Source organism: Nasonia vitripennis, chromosome 1, assembly GCF_009193385.2.
Source record: "Nasonia vitripennis strain AsymCx chromosome 1, Nvit_psr_1.1, whole genome shotgun sequence".
NCBI classification, from domain to species: Eukaryota; Metazoa; Arthropoda; class Insecta; order Hymenoptera; family Pteromalidae; genus Nasonia; species Nasonia vitripennis.
Genome location: NC_045757.1, coordinates 25,718,037 through 25,737,130, shown reverse-complemented (window position 1 = coordinate 25,737,130; position 19,094 = coordinate 25,718,037). Strand labels below are relative to the sequence as shown.

The 19,094-nt window shown below is 43.4% G+C and overlaps 1 protein-coding gene across 5 annotated transcripts in view; it reads left to right on the top strand.

Annotated features, from left to right (window-relative positions):
• LOC100118475 (transcription factor AP-2-epsilon) overlaps positions 1 to 17,143 on the top strand; it is a 200,512-nt gene extending 183,369 nt beyond the window's left edge. For all 5 annotated transcript variants that reach the window (XM_031920740.1, XM_031920741.1, XM_031920742.2 and 2 more), the window contains 5 exons: positions 5,760 to 5,958; positions 8,514 to 8,632; positions 14,483 to 14,624; positions 14,711 to 14,882; positions 14,962 to 17,143. In XM_031920740.1, coding sequence (XP_031776600.1) covers positions 5,760 to 5,958; positions 8,514 to 8,632; positions 14,483 to 14,624; positions 14,711 to 14,882; positions 14,962 to 15,096 — 767 coding nt within the window. In that variant the 3' untranslated portion in view covers positions 15,097 to 17,143. The remainder of the gene's footprint in view (positions 1 to 5,759; positions 5,959 to 8,513; positions 8,633 to 14,482; positions 14,625 to 14,710; positions 14,883 to 14,961) is intronic.
• The last annotated feature ends 1,951 nt before the right edge of the window (positions 17,144 to 19,094 follow it).

The following is a 19,094-nucleotide window of genomic DNA, read 5'->3' as shown; positions in this document are numbered from 1 at the left end:
CTTATTGTTGAACGATCAACGTGGGACTGATGCAAGAGAAGGCATTCTTTTTTCCTCGAACATTTCGGCTGATGCGCCGCGGTTCACGAGAGTGAAAATCTTAATCGTCGCGTGTGTTGAAATAACGATTGTATCGCGTGCTCGCGCTTATAATTATCAATTTTAAACGCGCAGCCGAGCAGTGATACGAGCTGCATCACGGCCTAATTATTTTCGCTTCCGTCGCAAGTGCGCCGCAAAAACTTGCTTCATTAAATCCCCGGGAGCGTCGGTCATTTTCGCGAAATCGAAAAATACCATCGGCGTTAATCAACTCGGCAATAACTCATCCCTGTATGAGTATAAACGCGGGGCTAATCTATTAATTCATCGGAGCTGTTACGATATTTCAATAAGCCGGTAAAATTGAATATATAGCGAGGATACTGTGTGTTCTCGCCGTAAAATCTCGGGCGAAATCGGTCCGTCCGATCGATCGCGGGCTGTATCGCGCAATATAGCCTGGCTCGAGCCCCGGTGCTTCTGGTCTTTATTTCTTCCCCCCTCGTGTCTGATGCGCTGTTCCCTTTTCCGTTGGAATGAAAATTACAGTCCGCTCCCGTGGCACGATCGCTATTAGGGCAGCGCGCGAGCGCGTTACACGAGAAAGAGAGTCGATGAACGCTCTCTCTCTCTCTCTCTCTCCTCTCTCTCTCTCTCTCTCTCTCTCTCTCTCTCTCTCTCTCTCGTCCCTCTTTTTCTATCCCGATTTCTCCCTTTTGGCTTCCTTTTTTCGCGTGTACTTTTCGCTCTTCTCGGAAGGCTTCCTCTGAGCACCGTTATAGAGCAAATAGTGCGTTTTGAGATACATTTTTGTAGAAACAAATTAATTACGTAGATGCGTATGCGAAATTTCAATAATTCAAGGCTCGGATATCAATGCTGTGAAATATAATAATAACACAAAATTGCGCTTCTCGTATACCTATATAGATTGAAAAAAAAAACGTTCAACCGCAGGTGCATGAATTTTTCAACGCTTTGAACTTCAAACCATCCCGTGGCCCAGATCCGGACTCCAATCAATCGGTGCTCGCTTTTTCTCCGGTCGTCATTACCCCCCGAGACATTCCTTCGTCGCATCGCGCTCTTCATTCATTCGGAATCAAGAGTATAGCTACTGCTGCGGCGCATCGGATACACTCGAGAGAGAGAGAGAGAGAGAGAGAGAGAGAGAGAGAGAGAGAGATCCGCGTACGCGTGGCCATTTTTTACCTCGTTCGCTGAGGGTCCGCCACTTGTCCGGCAATAAATCATTGTGTCCGGCTGCGCCGTTCGCTTTTAATTGATCTTCGGGCTCGCTTTGAAGTGCGCGCATCGCGAAATACAAATCGATAGCCGTGTGTGCGTGTGTGTGTGTGCATGCCGCTCCGCTTATAAACCCGTTTGGTGGGCGCCTCGCGAGCTCTGACGGTATTATATGTATTTTGACTTTTTCGTTTTCCGCGTTGCTGCTGAATGACTTTATATTTGGCTGAGGAAATTGATTTTCTCATTCGCGGCATGTTGAGCGATTGCTTTTTTCGGGGGAGAGTTTGGTTTTTGCTGCTTATTGCGTCGGGACTAATTCGAACGGTGGCTGTCGAATGAGTTTCGAAAAGTTTCTTTTTCTTTCTCTCTGTGCCACCCGATGATGAGTTGTGGTAATCGTAGCGTTATTAGCAATAAATTATATCGGTTTAATCGATAAACACCGCATATTGTTATGCAAATAGTTCAACCCCGAAAGATATCGTTCGCACAAGTGAGCAAACGTATGTGTATGAGACTGATTATTTTTTGATTAATCGCCGCTGAGGCAGGAATGATTACCGCGGATTAAGCGCCACTTTTATAATGCACCGTTAAGGAGCATAATTAATTTTTGCGCAAAATACCATTACCATCAGTCCTCGACGTGCGCTACAGTGCATTAAAAAAAAACAAAGCGATTATCGAGTCTCGTTATACGTATTACTTCACTCGACAAAGATACCTTGTCTTATGATTTATGACGATCGGGATCGCGAGTATATAGCTTTGCTACGATGTGACGTTTTCTCCGAGTGTGCTTCGTTAGTAATATTTATTTATACTATGGCGGGAGTCAATAATACAGGTCACAGCATTTTTTTGCAGCGACCACGTTGATCGGACGTTCTTATTATACATAAATGTACAGGAAAAAAAAGTATTCTTTGTATTATATTACCAGTCAAATCTGGGATTTGAATGTTTTATAATAAAGTGCTTCGAGCAAACGTACAGCAATTATAGGGCGGTGTTAGTATGAGCGGCACATCAAGCAGGCCCCCAATAGGGCAGTTTTGGGATAGTAGGTGACCCACCGCACGCAGATAATGTTAGGGGGCGTAAAAAAGTGCCTACGCGTCACCTATCGTCGCTAGCTGGAGACCAGACAAAGCTGGAGGATTCAAGCATTGGGAAAAGGCCAATCCAAAACTCTTTCGCGGTTATACTCAAGCCGCTAGTCACTTCGCACAGTAGTAGCCTCTTCCTGAGAAATTTTGCTCCTGCACCGAAAATCCATTTCCTCGATCGATCGACCAATCACAGGCCGCGATACCTCAGCGGAAAATCGAGTCGCATGCGCGCGAGCAAGGTCAAGCGTTAAGGAGCACAATTAATCGCTAGAACGGCGCCGTAATTATCCTTACGGATCGTGACGGGGCGTGCTCGTGACAAATTATTTCTCGGCTACTCCTCTCTATGCTGCACAGCATCGCTCCGCATCATTTGTATTTCGAGCCACCCTCTCGGAAAAGTCTTTCATCTCTCGCGCTTTATAACGCATACGTATGTGTATTATATACTCGTAGAGCTGCATGAGCTAATGATTTATGGCGCGGATGCAGGTTATAACAATGATTATCGGATTTGTTTTCGGCCCGCGCGCGAGATCGGCTATCGCTCGCGGTGTATGTAGATTAATGGAATTTGTTGCGGGGAGTACGTGTGTGTGCCTTTGCATTAGAATTATTGTTTCGCATTGCAGTGATTAATCTTCGACTGCAGGTTAGCTGGAGTAAACGGATCTCGGTTATTTTTCGGTGTTTATATTGATAAATCAAGGAAGCTGCGAGGTTTTTTTCTATGACTTCCTGATTTGTACAAGTTTTAACGAATCGAGAAGTAATCATACGCGTATTTATTGATCCACTCGCATCTTCCAGGAAGACCGCTCGCGCGACAAAACTCAAAATTTATCAATTTCTACTCGCGATTTCTCTTTTCCAAACCTGCACTTAATCTTCGTTACCACACACAGCTTCGCAAAACGCTGTCATCGCGTATCTCGTATAAAACTGCGAATTATCTGCTATTCGCGATATTAGGAACGAAGACGCACCAACTGGTAGAAAGGAAAGTAGTCGTCGTCGTCGCTAAATTATTTATCATCGCGCGCGTGTCAAACATAGCGTCAGTCATCGTACGATTATGAATCCGCGCATCCGTGCGCGCAGCTTGTGTATGCAAATGCCGCCGGGACAGCCGTTCTCGCCGGGACGTAATTACGTATTCGCGAGAGTAAGAAGAAATTAATTGGCGCGCCCACGCGTCGCGGCTAGGGATGAGTTTGAGAATTTCGATAAGACGAGCACGCGCGCGTGTGTTGGGCTTCATTTGCATGACTTGATGACTCTGTCTAATCGTTTCAAAGACTCGCTTGCGGGAGAGCTTCCTAGTGTACATTATTGCCTTGTTGGATATGTTTGTTGCTCTTGGGTTTTTAGCTGGTGTGCGAGTAAAACACATTAAACAACACCGTTGATCAAACTCGTTTTCGGCTGTGCCAGGTGAAAGGGGAAACATCAATTTTCGTATATTAATTCACGAAGATAGTATGATATAGACGTATACGCAAAGTTACGCACGAAATGGAAAATACCGGCTCACATACTTCGGCCTAATAAACATCGAGATTTAATAAGACCCGGCCGCGAAGAGCAAAATGAGAGGAGCGAGCGCATATCGGCAAAGTTGAAACAATGCGCGGATTCTTCAGGGCGGCGAGATCCGTTATTATACACGCTACTTCGGTTCGCAAGTCGTCCGCCGGCTAACGACTCTCTCTCTCTCTCTCTCTCTCTCTCTCTCTCTCTCTCTCTTCCGAAACTCAGCTCTTCCGAGAGAATTCCGCTGCTGCCGCTCTTAAAATTGCCTCCGCCGACACAGCCCTAATAATCCCCGGCTTGTATTACACAATACATGACGCCACTTCCGCTTTCTTATTCTTCCTCGAATATATACTTTATACGCATACAAGAGCCGGCGATGCTCTCGATATTCGGGATGTAAGCTCTCGCGCATACCGATGCCAATATAAGTGCTCGGCTTTTGACCGGCCCTTTTCCCCGATATTAAGCATTCCGCAGCACGCGGACGGGGCGATGCAATAACGCCCGAGCTATCGATGCATTGTAGGAATGAAAATGCGGCGGAGAATATTTCTGCCGGCGCAAGACACGCTCTATATGTTTTGCAATATCGCCGGCAGACGAGAGAGACTTTTGGAGATTCACGAAGCCGGAAAATGCGCCGGACTTTCTCTCGAGATCGGGATATTCCTTCGTTTAATTAGAATTTACCTCGGATGTGGATACTCGCACGCATCGAAGAAAGCAGTTCGTACTCGCGGACAAAAATGAGATTTGATAATAAATTGTTATTAGATATGAGCCGAAAACTCAACGGACTTTCTCGATATCCTTCGAAGACGCGCGCAGCCGAGCCGGTAATTGGAACCGTTTAGAATCTGAAAACGGTACATCCAATAAAATACGTAGATGAGCCGGTCTAATCTTCGAAATCGGTATAGGGAAAAAAATCCATTTCAGTTATACGGATACTCTTACAGTAAAAAATCACATTCCCCGGAATCGTTTAATAAAAGACGCACGAGACGAGCAAGGCATTCGCTAAACTAACGATAGAAAGTACGATTTTGAGCGCCATTAGTGCCGAATAAAAATATAATTAAGACTGCCGCGCGCATCTCTCGAGCCCGGGAAAAAAGCTCACTTTCTCCGTAATGCCTCCGCGATCCATCGCTCTGTGTTCCGTAAGCTATAATATTATAACCTCCGCGCGTCTATTCCCGTCTTTTATTTTTAGAGCCGCGCGCGCGGTATAATTACGGCGCTGAGGAAGCTTTTGAGAATTGGGCGTTGATGCGCGCGTTGCGTAGCTCTAGCGTAATTGCCGGCTCTCGTATGGGGATCGCGAATATCTTTCGAGTGACCCTGTGCGATGAGCATGTGCGCGAAGTCGTCGGGTCGCTTTGAAAACTTGATTCGACGAGTGTTTGCCTGCTGGATGTTTGGATGTTTTGATGACGGTGTTTGTCGCGCGAGCCTGGTTTTCAGCGGATTTTTGGAATATTCTATTGGCACACGTTTTTATGCGTGTAGTGGTATGTGAAAGGCTGCGATGTTTGCTAGGAAATCGAAAGATTTCGCGCTCGCACATTTCTGTGAAATAAAGATAACAACATTATACCCCATTTGAATACGAAACAAGCGAGAGAATGCGATGTTTAAAAAGTAGTTGGTTTTAGATCCGTTCCAGTAATCTCAAACGTGTTTCAGTGTACAACCGTCGAGAGTAGAATAATAAACCCCGCCACACATTCATACGACATAATATACCTCGTTTAAAATACGATTTACAGAGATAAGCTTTTATATCACGGATTAAAAAAATCCCGATCCTTTTTACAGACATGAAACCATCGGAGCGAGGAGAGAAGGCAATGCTGTCGGGGAACGCGCAGCCCTCGGATGTCTTCTGCTCAGTTCCTGGAAGGTTATCGTTACTAAGCAGCACCAGCAAGTACAAAGTCACAGTCGCGGAAGTCCAGAGACGACTGTCGCCGCCGGAATGCTTGAACGCGAGCTTACTCGGCGGTGTCTTACGAAGGTAAAATTTCTTTTTTTTTGCTTTCCTTTCCAAACTCAAAAACTCGCCCAAATAGGTGTACACCAGATTGAAATAACTGTACAGTTCAATTACGCTCCCGTCGCGATGTTTACCCTGCGCACACACGCGTTACAAATACCCACGGCAGCGACGCAGTGTAAGACAGTATAATTTGCGGGGATTAGCATATTACACGAATCAGTCAAGTGTGGACTAGAGAGAGAGAGAGAGAGAGAGAGAGAGGGGGGGGGGCGGAACACAATCAAGTCGTGCTCAACGGTATTTTCAGATCCGCCGCGCGCGTGTATCCATTAAACTGTCGCGCGTCAGCCCCTTGCGCGGAAAGAAACGCGAGTATGCACTGTGTGTCTCTCTACGAGAAAAGGTGGTATGAATGAACGCGAACCACGAGTCTACCCGGCGTATGAATGGACTCGCGGATTCTGATGCTCATTTGCATGTACACACGACTGCTGTACATAAATACTTTTTGCGATGCACGTACGTTTACAGTGTCGATCCAGAGATGCCTGAATGGCTTTATCTCTGCGGCGAGGATTCACAGTCGTGATTTTTCCTGAAAATCTATCATAGCATCCAAAATCTCGTCAGACGCGCGTTCATTTGCAAAGCCTCGTTGTACAAGGCACGCGTTAACGAGGGCAGACAAGAGGTCGTGGATCGTCACGTTCCGAGACGACGGTATCGAGACTGCGCAGCTAATAGTCTACGGTCTCGACTGCTTATCGTCCCCTTTTTGCCAGTCGGTGTAGCATAGAGTTGACTGGCTCTGTCTTATCAATGGCTTAATTAACGCGATTGCGCGGAATTTCCTCCTCTACTCGATCGTAACGAGGCGTCGTTGTGTACGCATTTTGGGGGGAGGTAACTGATGAAGACCTTTGTTATCCGGATTCGAAAAATGCTTTTTGTACGTACAAGAAATTAAATCGAAGCTTATATCTACGGACTCGAATCATCAAAGCGCACTTAGCTTTTTACGACTCCGTATAACATAAAAGAAGCTACATCGCGCGATCACATAATCGTTGAAATTCTGACCGAACCAATTACACCCGGCAGCTCGAAAACGCTCCTGACGAAGAAACCGTTACAACCTTCTCTCTCGCTCGAGTCAGCGTGATGGATGAAGCAGGGCGTATGTGTCGAGAAAATCTCCACCTTTTGTGTTTTTCTTTCTCGCGCTCGATCTCCTGCTCCGGTGTATCAGGTTGCGAGCGCGAGGGGGTGAAAAAAGCGCGCTAAATTTACAACAATCGCTGCCGCTCGCGCTCAGGAGATTCAGATTTACTGCCTGACAAAGTATCCTTGCACATGCAGCGAAATCGTGACCGAGATTTCAGATTAAAACGCGCCGGTGCATCTCGCGGAGACTGTATAATATAAGAGAGGCAGTCCGTGTGTATAAAACATTTCGAACAAACGATCGGAAAAATCGGCGCTGATTTACGGGCGTCAGTTTGGATATCGAGGTGGTTACCGATGGTGTCGATTATTATTATTCAATAATTACCGCAATTTCAACGTTCGTTGGTATGCGGTGATTATTTATATGGATATTTTGAAACTTATAAATACGCGATGATTTATGAAATTTCAAACAGAAGTGTGCGCGCGATAATTTATAGAGGCAAGGGTTATTGCACAAGCCTGGCATCAATGATTTTCAAATTGTCCGCAAGTCGCATTACAAGGGTCAATTGCGATTTTATGGAAATTTATGTACGCGCGATCGGCGAGGTGAAATAAAAAATCGCCGCGATAAATCATCGAACTCTATCAGGATTACGGGAAACGAACCCGCTTTGATATTTAAATCGGACTCACGCGTATTAGACACACATCGTCGTCCCCTGGAGAAACAATAAAAAGGTGCACATACCCTTGGCAACTTTCCGACTATTTGAATATAAATAACCATTCGCACCTACATATAAAACGGCTGTAAATTGAGAGGCAAGCTTTTATTGGAGCCGGTGCGAAAACGCGCGTAAGAAAAGCGCGGGAACTTTTCATTTCCCATAAATCACGCGCGAAAGCTGCCTCGCTCGAAAATCCAATTTTCGTTTCTGGAACAACTTCGAAGTATCTTCATATACACTCTCGACCGAGAGTGTGCGCGGCGGCGCATAAGGAATAAAAGAAAAGAGAGAAGCGTCGGCAGCTGCTGTGAGGGAGACGCAACGATTATGCTAATTCCCGTTTCCTCAGCACTGCGCGTATGTGTGTACGTATATCCTTACCTCCTCCGAAGCTCTTTGCCCGATGATTAATGTCTGCCTCGCGAGAGAGTATAAGCCTTTCGAAATCTCCTCTCGTTTTTTAGCCCGTGGCTCCTTTTTGCTCTCCTGGTACCATTGTCTTCGTATTCTCTCTCTCTCTCTCTCTGTCTCTCTCTCTCTCTCTCTCTCTCCCTCTCTCACGCTCGCACTGTGTACCCGCTCTTTTTGCCGATTGCGAAATTAATTTCGAACAAAGGCCTGCATTTTTAATAACAGCTGTCAATACTCATGCTCGTGTTTCTTTCTTTCCAGGGCGAAATCCAAAAACGGCGGACGACTCCTCAGGGAGAAGCTCGAGAAAATCGGACTGAACCTTCCCGCCGGCAGGAGGAAGGCTGCCAACGTCACACTTCTAACGTCCTTGGTGGAAGGTAAGAATTTATATCACATGCGAACTGTATCGAATGCAGGAGATAAACGCTTTCGATGCGCGAAGTAACCCGCAGCGAAGAACCACAAATCATCGACGAGTCGTCGTGAACACCAGCGTCCAAACAGAAAAACCGAAATTCTCGCGCATTGTTCCGGCGGTCTAGACGCGACCATAAATGGCGACCCACCTGTAACTCACACCACGGCCCCAAATTTCGGAAAGTTCTCTCCCTCGCCCTCGATTCCCCGCGTGTATAGTAATAACAACAATAAGCGTCGGTCCTCTAATGACGAGCACCGCGTGCGTTTGGTAGATTGTGCCGCTGACGCTGATTATAATTTACGAGCGTTGAGTCGCCGTAAAACACCGGACTCTTACTCGGCTTTATACACGAGATTGTCGCGAGTCCTGTTGACGAGGAACCGTGAATACACAGCGTATAGCGAAGAAAAAAGGGATAGAACAGGGACCTTGCGCGCAGATTGATGAAGGGCGTTAAAAAATTTTATTTGGCGAACGATTCGCTTTGCATAACTCGTTCCTCTGCCGTAGATTTGTTTACTTACTCAACGGCGAGACGTTGTGTAGTATATTTTATTCTTATGTAAATGAATGAACGTGCGCGAAATATTATACTTGTTCAACGTACGGTCTTAGAACACATTATGATACATCGGGTTTAATATGATTTTAATAGATGTCTGCGGTGTGTACTTTCTTCTACATATTTCACATTCGCGATGCGGATGTTGACTAAGACGAATCGAGTGAAATGAGATATTACGTAATTCAAAGTCAAAGCTGCGCCGTAGCTTCGTCTCGTACACGCAAGTGATCGAATAAATTATGAAATCAGTAAGCCCGTTCGATTGTGTGAAAAGAAAGTTGCTCCAACGAACGAATATACATGCGTGACTTATCAACTACCTCTCGGTTAACTAGTTGCCTGCCGTAAGAAAAAAATACGTGTGTACTACGGTAATAAAACAAACGTAAAAATGTGCGAAGCCTCGTTAAGCTTGGAAGACACAATCAGTCCAAAAAAGGCCCCAACAAAGCGCGCACTCCGTTGTTTTCGCACGCTCGCACGAGCAGCGGCAGCAGCTGTGACGTGGGCGGATCGTTCGCCGGCGATCTCTCTATTTGTCGGCGACGTCAGCTCTTCCTCGCTCCGCTTTATTTTCTCCGCGCGCATGCAAAGTCATTCCCGCTTTTACGCCCCTCAATTATACGTCACGTGAGACTCGAGCCGTCGTTTTTGTTCTGCTTCAAAATGGCACTTGTCGATACGAGAGTACGTGAAAAATTGATTTTTTTTTTATATTCGATTATGCTTAAAAATTTTCGTACACGAGAGAGATAGCTCGAGGAGGGAATAAAGTAAATAATCGGACAGGCTGCAGTAATGGCTAGAGAAGTCTAATCGAAACGTCATGTAGAGGCTTGTACGCACTAAAGTATAAGAGGCAACGATTCAGTAAGTTTGACAAGGTTTTAGTACCCTCCAATTATTTGCACACACAGGCTCTTTTCATAGTTTACCGTTACATGCTCGCGCGCGAGCTTCAAACGCCGCGTTTATCAAATAGCACTTGATAAAGCATTCACTCGCGAGTCGACGCACATTTTCATCGGCGGCGCGAGTTCCTTATTAAGGTCTGTTGGAAATGTCAACTTTCTTTTGTAATTAAATTCCTTATCTACTTCATCCTCAAATTTTCATTCTCTGCGCGGATTTTAAATCTCGGATGATTTACAATTATTGTACGCGTTTAACAGCTTGCATAAACAAACGCGAAACTGTCCTTTGTCCCCGCTGTGCGACGCCAGGTTAATTAGTTGATTTTCTCGAATTTCATTCAATTATAACCATTATATATTTCCTTGGCGTTTCCCGTTGCTCATCGCTTTTTACATGCGTTTATACCGATGTCATTTGTCTCCGGGAAACTTATCCCACAGGCTTCTCTATACCCACTATGGTGGTAAAAACTTTCTTTTCTTCCAGACCCTCTCGACTTCCTCGAGCGTTTTTGATGTGACAAAATTAACGCTATTAAACGGATGTTTCGAGGTGAAAGCAACAGACTTGTTAAAATAACCCGATATGGTTTTTATAGCTTTTAATCTGTAACGCGCCGTGACGATTAAAAAAGTGAAAAAAAAAACAATCGCCGATCTTCTTTCTTCAAACCAAATTAAAAGCCGCGTACAAATCGCTGCCGAAGATCGTTAAGATGATTTATGCGCATGTTCCTGATAAATCGGCCACTTAATAAAACAAAATGCGCGCGCATGTATAGCATATTTTTTCGCGAACTTTCTCCTTTTCGAAATAAAGATTAATTCCCGAACACACTCGAATGCTCGCTTTCCCGGAGCGCTGTAATAAAGAGAAGAACAAGAAAAAAATTAGAGCGACGATCAATTCCCAGATCGCCGCCGAAATTAACTCGTCGCAGTCCATTTCGAGATACGACCGCTCGCTGCTCTACTCTCAGTATCCAAAGACTCAATGTAATGGCATCGGTATTATCGAGGCATTTTTTCCGCGTATACACATACGCGAGGGTAAGTAGTTAATTCGTCGGATAGCATTACGCGACTCTTCCTTCCTTTCTACGCGTAGCCGCGCGCGCGGCTTTTCACGTTTTTCTCTCGGGGCAGGTTCCCACACTTTCGCAGCGGCTGCCACTGCTGCTCTCTCGGACTCACACGTGGACAATCGCGTGGGCTCCTCTGATGGATTATTGCACCTGACACGTCGCGCTTTTCTTCGCACTCCGCGTATTGCAACGTATTTTAATAATAGACTCGTCCTTTGTTTGTCCCATTCACCTCGCGCTTCTTTTTTTGTCGTGTCTCGGAGTCTTGTTCGCCTCGCGCGTGTATAGAGGAGTACGTGTACGTACACACATACACACTGGTGATTCTCTGGGCTTTTTTCTCGCGGCGCCGAACTGGTTCTCGCGTTGTGTAACGCTCGATATTTGGCCAAGGCGATCTCATTCATCTAGCTGATGGAGTTTTTTTTCTTCCTTTGCTCACGGTGAATTTTACACGTGTGTACACGCGCCGTTTTTGCGACGCGCTTTCTTTATGGGGACAGACGGTGTGAAGTTAATTACAAGCGGAAAGATTGTGTATATCCTCGGTGCGTTCGATGGGGGGAACTCTGGAGTCAGTTGAGGAATGAATAAATGTAGAATCTGCCGGGTAGATTTAAGTTAAATTCTACATCAATACACGAATTAAGTTTTTTAATTCAAATAGAATATAAACCAGGCAGTTATAGCATGAGCAGAACCAGAACGGCAGTTTTGGCATAGGTGGTAGACCTCCATATGTACACTCGGCGCGCAAATTTAAGATAGAAAAAGTAGGAAATTTCCTATGCGCCACCTATCGCCAATATTTTCTAAAACTCTGGTCCAAAAGTTTTTCGACAATCAAAATCCCAAAGTCCGAATCGACGTTGAAAATTGGCATATTAATAATTCGAGCGAGAAAAAAAATCTACTCGTGCGGCACATAAATTAAGGACCCTGATTGATATTTCGGCCTTCCCTTCGAAAGCATTTGGAAAGCGACAAGGCAATTATTTGGTCGGTCGCTCTTCCCGGCGAGCGAAACGATTTCCTAGAAGAATCAAATCTAACAAACAGCGTATCTATCGCCCGCTTTGTAGATCACCGACACTCCGGTGCGCGTCGTTCAAAAGTCGCCGAAAAATCGGCGCGTCGCCTTCCATTATGAACTATCGTACGCTACAGGCAGATAATAAGAACAGCACTTACGCTCGCCAAGATCGCGAGTGTCGATTGGAGAGATGAATTAAGGAGCCGCTGTATTGTTTCTCTATGGTGTAACGTTGGAAGCGTTTTAACCTCGGGTCGATTTTTTCGAATGGACACTGTGCGAACTTCTATTATACGCGTGATGGCTTCAATCGAAATTGAATCAAATTTGTTACCCGTTCGGAAATTGCATTGAGATCGGTTAGTAGCTGAAAATCGACCTTTCGCGAAACGGGACTACTGTGACGTCGCGCACAATATACGCACGTCGAAAAGATATTAAATTTGGCTTTTGTGCGAATTTTTTGTCTCGCTTTCATTAAAATCTCTGATTCATGGGCCTTATCTATAGTACACCGGGATAAAAAATGTTATTACAGATCGTTATTATTGGCTGGTAGAGCAAAAAATCAGGTTAAAGATTGCTCGTGTCGATTTCAGGGCGATTCTAATAAATGGACATCAATAAATCTTAGTGAAAATATTGTTTATTTTATCAATAATTCATAGTAACACATCGCATAAATATCGTTTAATCCCCCACACAATGCTTTGAAATCTTCCTCGAAACACAATGCAGCCAGCACATCAGCGATGAGTAAACAAAAACCTCGCTCCGCGAAAAGAAACTCCAATCAGCGCGAGATTTAAAGTCTCAATCTTTAACTAACAGAGACGGACACAAAGAGAGAGAGAGAGAGAGAGAGAGAGAGAGAGAGAGAGAGAGAGAGAGAGAGAGAGAGAGACAGACAGAGACAGAGAGAGAGAGAGAGAATAAAAAGTGAAACACGAAGCTGCGCGGCGCGAATCTCGTGTGCATACAGCAGAAGAAAAAGAAAGGCCTCTCGTGTGCTTATAAGATCGCGGAAGCGCGGCGTGTAAGGACTCGAATTTATTTTTTTGTTATCGAAGGGCCTCCTCGGCCGCTCGCGCGCTTTCTCACGGTGACTTATCGCGGTAATTAAGTGAGTAGCGCATACGTGCCCGTCGCGGCTCACGCGTGTATATATATATATATATATATATATATATATATATGTATGTATTCTCGCGAGAGCGTGTAGTACGGGACCGAGAGGAAAAACGATGAAGCGAAAGATATGTAATAAAAGACGACGAGGCGAAGGGAAGACGGCGAAATAAACGAGAACAAGGTGAAAGTTGCAGTCGAAAAAAACATTGATTATTGCGCGATCCCGAGTTTTATTGTTATACCCGTCACGTCGTCTGGGGAATTATGATTCGAGAATGAGGCACCGATATATCCTTCTTAATTCCAAGTCCCAAGCAGCTGCATTTTCGTCGGATTAATGAAGACGTGAATTTTCTTTTTCATTGCCGCCGCCACGCTTTCCAAGACTGTCCAGTATTAGCATACTCCACAGTGAGATTTATGGATTTGTAAATACGCGTACAAGTGAATTTTTTGTTAAAGTACGACTCATTGCGATGCGGAAAAAACGAGCGTATTTAGTCATATTTCGCATAATGGTACTGACGTTTTTGCTCAAAACCGTACCCAATCAATACACACCTCGCGCACAAAGGTAAATTACGGACAAAGCGAAAGAAAGCGCACACGTGTTTCGTATCCACCTATGAAGCACAACAGCTATACCCGTGGGATAGAAACAAAGCAGCGCGAAAATGTTCAAAGTCATGTTTCCTAATTTTCGAGCAGACCACTTATCGCACGCGCGAAAGAGAAAGACGCGGTGGCTGCGACACTTGTAACGCGACTCGAATCACCTGCTTGAAATCTGCGTGCGTAGGAAGCGAGAGATCGGCTTTACAGCGCAAAACCGTAGATTCGCATTTGTACGACTCTTTTATTGCGAGATAAATTGCCCGCAAGGTACCGCACGCGGAAATATATCACGCGAGCGGGCACAAGGAATAAGGATAGTGTTTACCGGAAGTGAGAGAGGGAGAGAACAATTTTTTGATTACGCTTATCTCTACGGGCGCATTATTCAATGAAAGCTTGCGTTGTGCGATCGAGGAGGTGGAGATAATTAACAATGTTTCTGATAACTGACTCGCCTTTTCAGGAGAAGCAATCCACCTGGCCCGAGATTTCGGCTACGTCTGCGAAACGGAGTTTCCTGCGAAACAGGTCGCCGAGTACCTGAGCCGGCAGCACTGCGAGCCACAGGACTCCTACAGGAGGAAAGAACTTCTACACGCCACCAAGTGAGTTTCACCGTATATTTTTTTGTACAAGTTGTTTTACCTCGATTAAACGCTGGTGTACCAATAAACCTACAATCGCTTCACAGGCAGATCACCAAAGAGCTTATGGACCTTCTGAATCAGGACAGGTCACCCTTGTGCAATACCCGACCGCAGCACATCCTGGACCCGAGCATACAGAGACACCTCACGCACTTCTCTCTGATATCGCACGGTTTCGGCAGTCCTGCCATCGTCGCGGCTCTCACAGCAATACAGGTTTGTACCGGTTTTCAGAAATAAACCTAATACGACCTAGAGACAATATAAGCTAACGAAAGAAATTCCAAATTCGCAGAAGTTCCTAAGCGAGTCCCTGAACCACCTGGAGAAGATGTACCCGGGAAACGGTAGCGGCGTGACCAGCAGTCAGCAGTCCTCCCTCGACGTCAAGAACAAGGACGGCAGCTTAATGAACGACATGAAGAAGTGACGCCCGGACGACCCGCCGACCTCGAACGTTGTCACCTCGATAAGGCACTCATGGCCTTACAATTGAGGCGCCGTCTCGCCTCGATAACCAGCGGCCAGTCGCCGTCGATTTTTACCGATCAAATAGACGACGATTTTTATCCGAAGAGGGAGAGAGAGAGCGAGGATCGGCCGGTCGAGTACTTAGCAAACGATATTATATACTTCAAACTCGCGCACATCGAGGAGCCGAGAGCGACGAACACTTTATATACGTATACAAAATTTGTACGATGTGTGAGGGACGACGAGACGGGAAGGAGAAAGGGTTGAGGATATCGTGCGTGAGAGGTGAAAAAAATTCCACAATGCCGTCCGAGGCTACTATATAAATGGGAACGATCGCGCGAGCAAGACGCAATTCGTGTAATATAAGTACATGTATGTGCGAGATCATTATGCAGGTGCCGCCGCTCAGTGGAACTATTATATAATATGCGATATCGGACGGGAGTCGTCGTCAGTGATGCGGCTTTGTCGTCGTTGTTGTTGCTGTTGTTGTTCAGGGTACTTTCGGAAGGATCTCATGCATATGTATAGTTGTGCAGCATTATTTCGCGAGGAATCTACTCGTAGAAATGAAAGAGCAAAATTCATCGTTTCGATTAGGATCTGTCTCCGTAGCTTTGCACGTTTTTTTTGTTCGAATTCCATTGTACGAGACACACACACTCACGATTTATATTGTAGAACGCAGCAGCTGAATCGAGTTATCGAATTAGGGACCTAATCTTTTTCACTTAACGATATAAAATACGAGATATTCTAAAACTCATAAGTAATGTAAGAGATGTATACCAGAGATTGTAAAATTCGAGGTACTTTTTATCGTTTAACATATTTCTAAGGAGTATCGAGAAGGCTTAGGACAATCTCTACGACTCACGCCCCTCCCACGCAGAATCTCCGAGAAGAACACGAAAGGATCATCTTTTTTTTTATTTTTACCGTTAAGATATACAAGGTGCGAGAATATTCTTCCCTGGTACGATTTCTTTGCCACCTGCTCACGCATACAGTGGTATTATAGAGACGTAGCGCAGAATACCGCAAATCTTTCAATCATCGTGCCAATGCGTAAAAAAAACTTGCCATTATTGAGATACGTGCCAATTATGTAGCGTCGACAGAGAAAATGTAATCGGACATCGACGAGCCCGACGATCTTGTATAATAATATATAGGTCAATGAGACGAGGATGCGAGGGAGAGAGACGCGTATTGTCTTACAAGAATCGAGCGGCGAACACATTCAAATCGAGCTCTCGACTATATTAGGAGTATATATACATTCATTTGGGTCTAAAAACCAATCGATCGCGAATGGACGAAATTTTTCGATGCTGCAAGTCATGAATTTTAATGGATTTCGTCTTCGCCGCCCACGCTATTTGCTCAAATATTTGCAAAGCGTATGTACAAGCGTGCGTATATACTTATACGCGTATCGGGGAAAATTAATTTGCGCTTAACACGTTCGATTAACTTTTTCAGCGATATACGTTGTATAAGTACGCAGCAGCAGCGCGTAATGGCGCGATTTCCGCGCACGGTTGAATCGGTCCACGATAAAAAAGACGGGTTAAGTGTTACGCTTTGCTCGAGTCTCGGAAGATAACAAGGTAATATACTGCATGTCGTGTATGTATATGTATATATACTTCAATACATCTGTAAGTATAATGAGCGTGCGTATATAAGAAAAGAAAAGAAAAATGAAGCATACGCTCGGATAAGCGAGAACGTTTTTCGCTTTCGCGTGAGAATCGCATGAAGTACAATATCAGGTGAACCTGAGACATATCTAACTTTGTAAACTAAAAATCATAGGAGTCTATATAAAGAGTATAATTTGCAAATTGCGCTCTAAGTTTAAGTGAACAAAATGATGAAAAAAAGAATAAGCTTGAGAGCATTTGATGCTCCAAGGTAAACCTGTACAGAGCATTTGAATCTTTCTTGTGATATAATCATATACAATTTATTAAGATACGATATAAATACATAATTATATATATATATATATATATATATATATATATATATATATATATATATATATATATATATATATATATATATATATATATATATATATATATATATATATATATATATATATATATATATACACACACACACATATGTATGTGTATATATATATTGCGAATAAAAAGAGAAATACATTCCATGTTTTCAAACTAGTTACGATAAATTAGCGAAACGTATAATTCCGAGATTTTTTCTTATATTATATAACTGTAAATATATGACATATAGATATGGGCAAAGTTCATGACGACGAGAGATAAACGTGTTGTATTTATTTATGCCATATTTCTTCGTCGATGAATATTTTAAGAACAATCGTAACGAATAAATAAAATAGGATAATCTCACATTTGTATATTTATCTTTGTTACTATTGTTAAATTAGTACTTTTTTCTCTCGTATAAATCAATGTAAAATATAAAGAGATACGAATCTAATTGATTTGGTATATTAAAAAGTCGCGTGCGAGTACGTAGTAAAAGGTACTAAACACGTCGTATATGTTTACGAGCGAATAATGCACTCCTGTAAATATGGCATGGATAAATAGTAAATGTCTCAATTTCCGATAGAGCGAAAGATAAAAGCTGCCCATGTCTAGCGCGCGAAGAGGCTCCATGTTCGAATCGAATCTCGTAAACGCGCAGATATATATATATATATATATATATATATATATATATATATGATAGACTCGTACTCGAGTGTATGTATATAGCTAGAGCGATAGGGAAATGGAGATGAAAATGATATGCGACGCAGGCCGGAGACACGTAGCGACAAGTTAATACATTGGAAACTGCAATAAAACTATAGATAAAAAAAACGAAGTCTTTCTTCCACGCGCGCGTTCACGTTCGCAACATGGAGTTCTTTCGACGGTGTGTGTAGTTGCGCCGTAGCTGAAGGCGAAACACCGTTTTCGAATTATTTTCACTCATGACAAACTACACAGAACATAGTGGAATTCGTTAGCGACTTAAGCTCTCTATATCTCCCCTTCTGTAATTTAAAGGAAAAGAAAAAACAAAAGAAGTGAACGAGGAAAAAAATCGCACTTATTTATAATCTCGCTAGAGCCAGCGTAGAAAAACTATTTTCTACCAGAATTTCTGTGCCAACTGTGAAGAATGTTGTAGACGATTTTTTTGTTGAGACATCATTCTAATCTTGTAAGATACTCAGATATAACTTTATTGAATATATTTCAAGTTAGTAGCATATTATATTCTGATATTAATACGGTTCATTTTTGTATATTGGTGTGTGATGAATAAATAAGAATATTGTTTCTAAGCAAACTACCCTCAATCTCATTGACGCCTGCTCAATTTTCCTTAACTTACTTAATTTTATTCAAAATTTCCTGATTGTTAAAGATATTTGCGACTATGTCTATAAAGTCACAAAACATTTTAATAATGCTGTTTTGAAATACATATTTGCACAACCAAGTCATGTTACTTTTACAGAATAACCGTAGAGTTATTGAATTGCAAGCTCTTAAATTCTTTTGAAACGAAAATGGACAACTGGGAAATCGTAATACCGACTAAAGAAATCTGCATTACCATCTCCCACTACATTCGTTCAGCCTGATTACCTGCTCTGCTACCACCTTGTGGATATTGTCGGCAACCACTTCACAAAGTCTGTGGTCCAATATCGCCAGTCGATAATATATTAATCATAATTTATTAAAAATATTGAACTTATGTTCGTAGTAATCGAGATATAAATGTATACAAAATGTGCGATAGCGATTGTGATACATTCTTTAATTTTAACCGAAGTAGGTAAGTATGAGATTTCTCAAAAATGCAGATAAAATATCAAATCGGTTTTAATACAAATGTCAAAAAAAAAAGATCACAGGCGAAGAAGGTGATAAATAAGAAACCATCGAG